The 11,948-nt window shown below is 38.6% G+C and overlaps 1 protein-coding gene across 1 annotated transcript in view; it reads right to left on the bottom strand.

Moving 5' to 3' along the window:
* The window catches only part of LOC136844378 (zwei Ig domain protein zig-8-like), a 623,526-nt gene that overhangs the window by 21,638 nt on the left and 589,940 nt on the right, over window positions 1–11,948 (bottom strand). Inside the window, exon 4 of the mRNA XM_067113463.1 lies at window positions 8,201–8,217. Coding sequence (XP_066969564.1) covers window positions 8,201–8,217 — 17 coding nt within the window. The remainder of the gene's footprint in view (window positions 1–8,200; window positions 8,218–11,948) is intronic.

Here is an 11,948-nt window from a genome sequence, read left to right as displayed (position 1 = left end):
ATATATATATATATATATATATATATATATTATATATATAATATATATATACTTCTATATATATAAATATACATATATACTACATATAATTTATATATATATATAATGCATACACACATTATCATTATTATATATATATATATATATTTATATATATATATATATATATATATATATATATATATATATATATATATATATATATATATACTTATATTTTATATTTATAAAATGCATACAAAATCATACACACATACACATATATATAAGTATATATATAATATATATATACTTATATATTTATTAGTGTATATATATACACTATACACTAACATTCATTATGAATTATCATAATAACACAAAAGGGTATTTTGTGAAAATAATGATGAATTAACAAAGTAAACAACTTCTTATAAATTTGACATCGTTTTTACTTATAAAAATATGTTGAGCTATGATAGGACTAAGATTTTTTTTTATTTATGAACAAGTTTTCTTTCATCTGACCTTCTGCAGAAACCAATTTAATATATGATTTTTATACAAACATAGCATGTAAAAAAATGCGTCGAAGTTTTTCGGCGCAATTACCGAGTTTCCGTACAGCGTATACTTCTCTGTATGAAACCTCAGCCAAGGCCCATGAAACCTCAGCTGGGCCTTTTGGTGGCCTGGAGCTGTTGTGGTGCCAGACGCACGACCATGGCTTTCATTTTTTAACCTAATAAAATAAATACCGAGGCTAGAGGAAGGCAATTTGCAGTTTGATGATTTGCGGTAGATAATCAACATACCAGTTTGCAGCCCTCTAGCCTCAGTAGTTTTTAAGATCAGAGATAGGACATAAAAAGTGCGGACGGACTGACAAAGCCATCTCAATAGTTTTCTTTTACAGAAAGCTAAAATATTTTTCAACCAGGAGCCATTTCCTGCCAGACTATATGGATGTGCAAACAGAAGACTAATGTACGTTCCCATCTCCTTCTTTATCTTGTGCATACTAATAACCACCATATTTTTTTTAGGGAAATGCTCCACCGTGTTTGCCCTTCCGAGAAGCCGCTCGGCGCTGACAGCGCTGACACTTCCTGGCTTGGCGCTGACTGCGCTGACATAAGACAGCGATGTTTCATAAACTGTCTATTCCCCGGGGAATACAAATGGCACCATCACTCGTGGAGCGCCGGTTTGACCTTGCTCTCCAGTACAGAAATTAGTTTCGTCTCTCATGAGACGCCAACCGATTGCTTTTTGTATCCTCATTTTAGCTTTCTGTAAAAGAAAACTATTGCGCCTGCTGTCTGTCCGTCCGCACTTTTTCAGTCCGCCCTCGTATCTTAAAAACTACTGAGGTTAGAGGGCTGCAAGCTGGTATGTTGATCATCCACCCTCCAATCATCAAACATACCAAATTGCAGCCCTCTAGCCTATGTAGTTTTTATTTTATTCAAGGTTAAATTTGGCCAAAATCGTGCTTCTGGCAACGATATAGGATAGGCCGCCACCGGCCCGTGGTTAAAGTTTCATGGGCCGCGGCTCATACAGTATTATACCGAGACCACCGAAAGATAGATCCATTTTCGGTGGCCTTGATTACACGCTGCGGCGGCTGTACAGTAAACTCGATTGCGCCGAAGAAACGTCGGCACATTTTTTACTTATTTAGTTTAATATAATGAAGCGTTGCAGATATAATAAGTTTTGGAGGTCTGTCGGGGAGTCGCACTTACATGCTGAAAATGTATGATCTTGATTAAGATGGTAAAATTTACAGTTCAAAAAATGGGGTAACACTTCCTTGGAAAGATTATTCAATATTCAAACGAGAGAGGAGTTATATTTTATGATTACGATTATCCATTCTTAAGCTTAATATTATTTTCAAACGACAGCAGTGATATGTATTACTGACCTTATTTCAGTTCTTGATATTATTATATCTATTGTCATCGCCTTTTTCCTCGTTTCCCTCATTTGCAGTCTGGTGTATGAAGCATCCAGTCATAATGGTTTGTCTATATATTCTTTCTTTACTTTTCTACATTTCGTTAAGCATGCTTTTGTAAAGTCCTTGGAATTAGGGGTCTAACTGATTGCATCGTCTAAACACCCTGTACCTAAAGTCACAAGTAATCTATTTCTTACTACTTAAACACAACTTCACTACAATATTATAAACTAGAAGTGGAACACATCAGAACATCAAATAAAAATCCCACCTAGGGTGATACATTCTTATGTGTGCTCATAAATAACAAAAAGGACTTTCTCCTTTTTCGACGACCGAAGGAAAAACACCAACGAAACTTCCGTAAATATTTCATATTCAATGAGAATGGTATAACCGCGGGTGACACGAAGTTTATAAAGAATTTAGGCCTCACGCCCTCATAAAAATGACACAAAAGCAACGCCATCTCTTAGGACAGCGCCATCAAGACGTATCCGGCCGGTTGTGGGAGCAAATGCCTTTCTTGCCCGGGAACGAGTTTGGAAGAAACAGATACGAAGGAAAGAACAGAATAAATCGGTGGAAGAGGAACAAGTCCTAGAAGTGAGGATATCTTGCGTTCTGCCGACGGAGGTTCGGTCCTCAATCATTTGGGGAAGGATGAAGAAGAGAGAGAGAGAGAGAGAGAGAGAGAGAGAGAGAGAGAGAGAGAGAGAGAGAGAGATGATATCTCCGTTTGGTGAAAGACGAGGCATCGGGAGTACTTACGAATGAAGTCAATCTTTCCCAGAGGAAGTGAGAATGGCTGCCTTGGGTTTCATGCGGCTCTCCTCGTAAACAGGTGTTATGGCCTTCTTGACCATACGCTGCGGTTTTATTGGGTATTTTTTTCTGGCGGACGGGTAAGGAGGGCGGAGGCCGTGAACCTTATGCAGCAGATAGCACGTAGCGAGGAGGGGCGGTCTGAGAGAACGGGCGGCGGACGCCATCCGGCATCCAGGGAGAAACCAGGATTTAAATAAGAGATGACGTCGCCCACACGAAGGAATGGGAACAAAGAAAGCGGATGGAATTATCACCAAAAGCTTTCAATTACTTCCCCTTTAGGAGGGAGTTTTGCAACAGGCGTCCTCGGGAGTGGAACTGAAAATACACTGGTTGATTTAGAAGTTCTCTCTCTTAACAAACAAAAGGCCTATGTATCTTTCAAAACGAGGGAGACCTTACATGAAAAATATCCGGTTCTATTGTTTCAATATTCATATGCAATGAAGGTAAAGACGGATAATAAATATGTATGATTCCTGCATTCTGACCTTTCCAATTTTAAAAGTTACAAAAGTAAAAATTACCTCCCCGTAATTATTGCCGGACCTTACCAAAATTAGCATTTTCCTTCGGAGTGAATCCATTAATATGCCGCGGGAATAATTCAACCACTTTTAATAAAACACAGAGAAAATTTAAATATTTCAAGGAGGCTCGACAGGCTGACAGGAAACAGAGACAGAGAAAAGAAAGGGAACAGGGGAGGGGAAACAGAGAAAAGAATAAGCCTCGCTCATTCAGCTTCGCAATGCATCATCCCCATTCCATGCGGAAGCATGATGGGGGAGTTCCTTCGCTGTAAGTTTTGCATATAAGTCGGGGACTGTAATGGGTTTAACGCATAACTCAGAGAGCCAAGCCTGGTTCGGGGATCAATTCCCCACACATTCGCGCTCGGGAGGTTGGATATGCAAATGAAATTCAATGCTGCCTTAATGGGTCATAAAGATGCATATGCATAGGCGCGGAAAGAAGCAAGGCCGGCCGACTTTTTTTGCGTGTGGGATTGCGGGTGTTAATGTTCGCATTTTGTCTGCTGAATTGTGAAGTTACAGGCATCATTATGACGACTAAAAAACTCTGCACGAGGAAAAGGTGCCACTTTTTACATAGAAGTAACACTATATCTATCTGTCGATCTGTCTATAGACATACATACACACATATATACATATACATACATACATACATACACACACACACACACACACACATATATATATATATATATATATATATATATATATATATGGATGTATGAGTGTGTATGTTCCAGCACAACTCTGAAACGCATTGAGCAATTTCAACTAAACTTGGTATACATAAGACTTACTATCTGGAAAAGAATACTGTTGGGGTAAGACATCACTAGCACCAAAGGGCACCAAAAGGAGGTCGGGGTGGGAAGGGCTTCCCTGAAACGGGGCTGGTTCTACCCGTAGACTTAGTAACTAAATAAACTCTATGGGTTTATCATACCTCATTTCAGTATACATATGACTTACTATCTGGAAAAGAATACTGAGTGGGTTAGACATCACTGGCACCAAAGGGGGTTGGGGTAGGAAGGGGGTGACATGTGAAAATAACTGAAAACGACGGAGTGTCTAACCCATAGTATTCGAGGTTGCTGAGATTAACAGTGACTCCTGATGCCCTTTAAGTCCAACTTCAGTCCCGATAGGAAGAGTGGGGGAGGCGGGTGGTGTGAGAACAAGTGAAAAATAAAATGTCAAAAATGACGGAAATTAGTGTCTAATCCATAGTTTTCGAGGTTGCTGAGATGAATAGTGACACTCCCGATAGGAATGGGGGGTGAGAAGGGATGAAATATAAAATGTCAAAATGATGGGCAATGTAATTAGCTAAACTATCTTAACAGAAAAGAGAGAGAGAGAGAGAGAGAGAGAGAGAGAGAGAGAGAGAGAGAGAGAGACTTTATCGGTTGTCATTCAGAGTTTTCTGGGGGCAGCACCGGTTGGTCATTAGTATATATATATATATATATATATATATATATATATATATATATATATATATATATATATATATATATATATACATAAAATGGATGAGGGTCGTACTACGTTTGTCTAAAATTCAATCAACCTAACTGACATGTTTATAATTTTATGTAACAGCCGAACATTTCATGTCATCCAACTTCAATGTGAAACATGAAACAAGCGGAGTAATTTGTAACTGTTTGAAAGTGCCGAAGGATGTGAAAAAGTCCTTTAAAACTCTGCCATCTCGAAAGCAATAAGATTCCAACAGCCGGAAACTGGAGGGATTTTCCAGAGTATGCAAAGAGAGCCTGGAAAGGGGAGCTTATATTTGCAGAGTAGAGGGGGAAGCACAAAGACACGATAAAGAAAGTGATGAGCTTAGAGGAGAAGTTAGTAAAAAGAAAGAAGAAGTGTATCAAATGTGGAAGGAAGGGGGAAGCATAAACAGTTGGATATTACGTTTGGAAGATTAACAAAATGGAGTCTGGATAAGTGGGAGGGATCAGAAGACCTTTGTTGGACGGGAGAGTCGGCGAGGGAAGTGAGTTGGGACTGCATAAACGAAACGGCTGAAAATGTCTGCGAGGAGTAAAAAGGAGTAATGCAATCTTCGGTATTAGCGGGAAGACTCTAACATGCTCTTTAGGTATTAGGAGAAAGCTAAGTGGAGAAATGGCATTATACATAAGGGAGTACTTGAGAGAGAGAGAGAGAGAGAGAGAGAGAGAGAGAGAGAGAGAGAGAGAGAGGTATTAGGAGAAAGCTAAGTGGAGAAATGGGATTATGTATAAGGGAGTACTCGAGAGAGAGAGAGAGAGAGAGAGAGAGAGAGAGAGAGAGAGAGAGAGAGAGTAGTGGAGAAATGGGATTATGTATAAGGGAGTAGCCTACTTGAGAGAGAGAGAGAGAGAGAGAGAGAGAGAGAGAGAGATATCGGTTAAATATCTGGAATCGGCAGGCTTCTCTCAGAGGGATTGCGGCAGAAAAAGGAGGTATGAAAACTTGAGTGCCAAGGACATGTCATATGAAAAAGTGGTAAAACAAAATCAACAAAAACAAAGGGTTTCTGCATACCGTCACATTTCACCCTTACGCTAGTTTAATCTGGTGTATGTATAAAAAAAATGTTGTTTGGATTCTAATACACAACTAGATTTCTGGAGCATTTCTCTCGCAGTAAATAAATAACACTTTGGTTTGAACCCTGATCTCACAGATGGACGTGTCTGAGCTCTTACATGTTTCACTCTGGACCTTTGAAATTTTAATGAAGGGTATTATAAACGTTCAGTAAATCGCTCTATCCGCTGATGTATAATTCGCTGTTTATTGATATGTGATACTATATTTAAGCAGTAAATAGAGTATCTGTACTGAATTGAACATATTTTCTGCTGAAAGGTAAAGTTCCACTTTTCACGAAAATACAGGAATGATTTTTTCGTCTTTTTTTTTTTTGGGGGGGGGGAGTTAGAGAGTAATACTCGAAAAATGTTCACGAATTTCCACCTTCCATAAAAATAAAAGAAAACTTTGATAATAGCTTTACGACGAACTGTTCACAACCTACTCATTTAACATGATATGTCTAATTCGTGGTCGCTGAAACAGTTCTGAGAAACCGTGACATAAAAAGCATTCCATTTGGTCACTAGCAGTGAAAGCTCATTTTAAAAAGCGAACTAAAACTTTGCATAACTTTTGGATCAGATGTATCAATAGGCAACAACTGATGGACAAGGATAATAAGCGGAGGTGATATAAAATTAATTTCTGAGTTACCAATGTTAAGCGAATTCATATCTTATGAAAAACTAATATTATTAAACATTTAGCAAAGTACGATGAGCATTCTATATGGCTAGCTATTGAATGGGGTTCCTGATGACGTTACAGAATTTACCCCAACAGAGAGAGTTAGCCCCAGCTTATCCAAAACCGCCCCTAATTTACTTGCGCATTGGTTGACCTTGTATTCTTTAGACCAAAGCCAAGAGAGACAATGTCTACCCAAATGGGTGGAGTCTTCCACCTAGGGTAACTACGTAGACGATGACGTATCTTAGAGGTACCTGCTCATTACGGCAATTCACCTCCTGACGCAATAAGGAGGTAGACTAAGCTCCGCCTACACGGGGGATTTGGGGGGAAGTGAGCAGACCTTCTCTTTCTCTTGGCCTTGGTTTAGACCGTAAGAAATCAATCTCCAACGAAATCGTGGGAAGAAATCTCAAAGAAATGTTACTGTAGAGATACTTTATAGATCTAGAAGATCTATAAAAACATTATTTAGATGCAGAAAGTTGAGCGTTCCAGTCTACCTTAAGAAGCTGGCGCGAGAGTATCTCTTCTGGTATTTCGAGTCTCACTGTAAACCACTGTCACTCATACCAGAATCATAAGGCCAGCTGCAAGTCTCTAAACACTGAATTTCTCTGGAAGAGTATGGTTCCATGACCATGCCTCAACAGATGGCCACCCATACAATTGCTGACCACCAGCTTAAGCGATATCAACCAACCTTCACTTGGAGACAGGCGTTTGAAGGAGACTGTTCTGAGCGGCAGTCATGGCCAGAAAAATAATCCAATAAACTTTCGTGATCCAGTTTGAGATGCGATTTTTTCATGATGGTATTATCACCCAAAGTATAAGAACTTGTCTAATGTATTTCTGTGTGTAACGACATTATAGAGGTGTGTGTTTACGTAATAACATACGGATATATATTCGTCCATCTGTCTGTACAGGGATGGACATTTCATCCTTGTTAACATTCTCGGGGAAGAGTGTAATACCGAACAGTTATGTATTTTTATTAAGGAGGCAGGCATCTTTAACAGAATTTAGATCAAATACATGTACAGTGTATATACAGTATATATGTTTTTATATATATGATTATATTAATAAAGACAAAATCCACGGAGGAAAGAGAAACATTGGAAAGCTAGAGGAGGTTTTAGGTCGTCCTTTACTTAGCAGACTTAGTAAATGACGACAGTCGAAAGGCCTGCAGCACTCCAGTGTTTCTTTTTCCTTCGCGGATTTTGTCTTTATTTATATATTCATCAAGTTCCATATTTTCGTGATTCAGTTATACAAATGATTATATTTATATATATATTTTTAAGTATTTCTTTATATGAAACCTTCCTTTTAAGTGAATATTTTTTTGGGGTTCCTGTCCAATTTCCTTACGGTGTCAACAACCTAGATGTTGCGACACCAGTTTTAATGGCCACAAATCAATCAATTAGAAACATCCTTCAGCGAAAGAATGTTCTGGTAAAGAGTTTATATACACAGAGCACCGCGTATACTAAAAATACATGTATACTGTCATAGAGTGTGTATATCCCATTGCACCATTCATAAACATGAAGGATGATTCCTTGAGGTCGAAAGTGACGACGAAAGTTGGAGCTGCTTCCGGAGCCTCTAAGGAAGTTTTCGACTTAATCCAGAAAGAGGGTTTAGCGAAATGCGAAAACTTTTCACTATATCACAGATGAAATGAATGGATATTCTTCATAAGGATAATGCAGGTTTAGGAAAGTATATTCTGAGCTAGGAAAGTTTTTCATTGTGAATGATAGGACGTTGCACACTTTTACTTGCAAGATGAAGAGTAGGTGGAGTAAAATGCGGAGTAAGAGGAATGATATTCTTCAGCCAAATGGAAACGTTTCTGATTCAAAGGGTTTTGCGAATGAAGGAGTTAATCAGCCGAGGCAGGTGACCTAATTGATTTTCAAGAGGTAATGGTACAGCTCAGTATGATTCAAAGGCACATCATGCCCTTTGAACCATACCAGCATAACTCGAGGAGCTGCAGTTCTGTAATTTTGCATGTATAAATTCAGAGTTGCACTTCCAAAGCTTTCTAATTACTAAAATGATACTGGGGAGAAGGACCCTTAAAGGAGTTCGATATAGGTCCAGACAGGTTGAGTGTAATCAGTATCTGCGACGCCTATGAATTATGCATTTTACTTATGAACCCTTCATTACACTGAAGAGACTGATATTCATACCAATTTAACATTTGCAACACGTCGACTTTGTCAAAGAAACATACACTCATAAATCTGCGGTGCCAAAAAGATAGATTCTAACAACTATGCTCTTTGCAATATGCCTTCTAATCTCTGAACCTCTCTCATGTCATTCCTCCAAAGAGGAATGACATGAGACTAACATATGCTCCCCCCACAACCCAGCGTCATCAACTCTAGTACGAATCATATTGCACTGAGGTAAACTAGTAAGTGACTTTACGCAGAAGTGTGTATCTACCTGGATTCACAGAGATTCGAGCCAGGTTGCTTTGACTGTCAAAATACTTCAATAGAAGTCTGTCTGTTAAAGTTAACGAGTTCAAGAGAGTCCGCAAGTAACAATACAGTGAAAGACTCCTGGCTCTGTCTTATGTTCTGTCAAACAAAGGCTTCCTTTTAGGTTTTGTGTTCTAGTTTTAAGTGGAGTCCTGTTGCCTAAGGTGTATCTTGATCCAATTAAATCTGTTTTGTTGTTTGGGGGTCCAGGTGTGCTCAGTATCAACTGGGGCTCGTAGGAACTATCATGATGAACTGCGTTTTTCCTCTGAAGGATGGCGTCCTTCTCGAATCTAGTTATTCATTTTGGTATGACGTTGAAGACTGGAATGGAATCGAATATGAAATTTAGGCCAAAGGCCAATCGCTGGGACCTACGAGGTCGTTCAGAGCTGAAGGGGAGAGTGAAAAGGTTTTAGGAAAACCTCGCAGTTGCACTATGAAACAATTGTTAGGAGAGGGTGGAAAGTAAGATGGAAGAAAGAGCACATGGACGGAGGTACAATATAAGGAATGAAAGGGGTTTCAGCTGAGGGCCGAAGGGACGCTGCAAAGAAACTTAAGTAATGCCTACAGTAAACCGCGTGATATGCACTGACGGCACCACCCCGTCAGGTGGGCCTTGAAAAGTGAATCTTTGGTTGCCGACAGAAAAATATTATGTTATAAACATAAGTATGGTATGAATATGTGACAATATGCTTGTCTCCATATTTATGTCTATTGCATGTTTGATAATAACTGCCTTAGGGGAAAATATGATGGTCATAAATTTATTCTGTTTGGTGACAATAGTTTTATGCTTTACAAAGGATTACCACCGGTCTGGGTTAATTGCTTTCTGGTAATGTCACAGTAAAAGCTGAAATAAAAATATATTGCCGTAAAGTCTTTTTTTTTTTATAGTTACGTGACTGATACTTTTATCTACCAACTCAGCCCTGTTCCATCAATTAGCATCTGATTTCTGTTGCCTACATCAACCGACACCATACTCTCCCTTTTAGCTAACTGTTACCATCTCGGTTTTGTGCAATGATAAGTTTCTCTTAGGTTATTCTTTGGTTTCCGCCTCAGTCAATTCTTGTTGCATTTTTGAACATGGTTTTTTCATCCACCGATCATAATTTGACCTCCCTGCCAATCCCGATTACGTCTCTCCCTTCAAAACATACTCAAAATTTCATAGACGTCAATCTCTATCGGAGCGGAATGAAAATCACTTACATCGGAGGCCTCCGAAATCAAGGTTGAAAGGCACAAACTGCTCCGGAGAGATTTTCTTCTGTTTTCTCTGTCTGATTGTACAATCAAGTTCTGGCAAAGAAAACATTCTCTCAAAACATCAGTTCGGAATAGATGAATATGAAGATGAGGTTGACAATTGGCTCATGTGGTGAAAGGACCTAGTTGCTGCGCCTGCGCCTCTCTACATGATTATTCTGAAATGCACGCAAGTATACCAACACGCACAGTAATACAAACATATACGCAAACCTCTCTCTGTCTCTCTCTCTTTCCATATATATATATGTGTATACATATATATATATATATATATATATATATATATATATATATATACTTATCACATACACAATTATTCTGTGCATTAGTACATTACTAACAGGACCTCATTAAAACTGGATGGGTATCCGGGTGGGAGATATTTATTCAGAAAAAGTTACAAGCTTTCAGGACAAACTTGACAATGAGGACTCTTTATCCTAGAAAGCTTGTAACTTTTTCTGAATAAATAAAGTATATATATATATATATATATATATATATATATATATATAATGTGTGTGTGTGTGTGTGTGTGTATGATATATCATATACATCGTGTGTAAGTGTGGAAATGCTGTTTAAATAAAAACGAAAGGGAGAACGAAGAGCATTATGATTTAGGCAGTATTTCCATCCGTTTTATTCATACGGGTATTTCCTTCTTCATTGTAAAAATTTTTATAGCTATATTTATATACACACATATATATAGACTCACACACACACACACACACACACACACACACACACACACACACACATATATATATATATATATATATATATATATATATATATACATGACTTTTCCATTTTGAGACGGCAAACCAAAAGTTGTTACTCTATTGGTCTTCTTGGCAAATACGTGGCGGTGAGGTTGATGGCCCCTAATCGACTAACCACCAGTTGCATATCACATTCACTGCTCATGTTCAATATAGGGTTTAACGGAACGCGCCTAAATTGCTTCTACTTCTAGCATAAACTGAACATCGTTATCCATAAAGGAGGTGTATGATAGGTAGCATATGAGAGCACAAATGATCCAGAATTAGACATGAAGAATGGACGAAGATAAACAAGTAAAAAATGCGCCGAAGAATCGAGTTTTCTGCACAGCGTATAATCAAGGTCACCGAAAATAGATCTATCTCTCGATGGTCGGTGTAATGCTGTATGAGCCGCTGCTCATGAAACTTTAACCACCGCGCGGTGGTGGCCTGGCCTATATCGTTGCCAGACGCACGATTATGGCTAACTTTAACCTTAAATTAATGAACTATTGGAGATTAGAGGGGCTGCAATTTGGTATGTTTGATGATTGGAGGGTGGATGATCAACATACCAATTTGCAGCCCTCTAGCTTCAGTTTCTAAGATCTGATGGCGGACAGAAAAAATGCGGACTGACAGACAAAGCAGGTACAATAGTTTTTTTTTCTTTTTTTTTTTTTTAACTAAAAGATGCGTATAGTGGTTGGGGAAGATGGAACTGAAGGATTACGAGCTGGTATACAGTACGTACTAAGATGAC

The sequence above is a fragment of the Macrobrachium rosenbergii genome, chromosome 12 (assembly GCF_040412425.1).
Source record: "Macrobrachium rosenbergii isolate ZJJX-2024 chromosome 12, ASM4041242v1, whole genome shotgun sequence".
NCBI lineage: Eukaryota > Metazoa > Arthropoda > Malacostraca > Decapoda > Palaemonidae > Macrobrachium > Macrobrachium rosenbergii.
The sequence above is the reverse complement of the archived record's forward strand: the minus strand, read 5'-3'. Positions and strand labels throughout refer to the sequence as shown.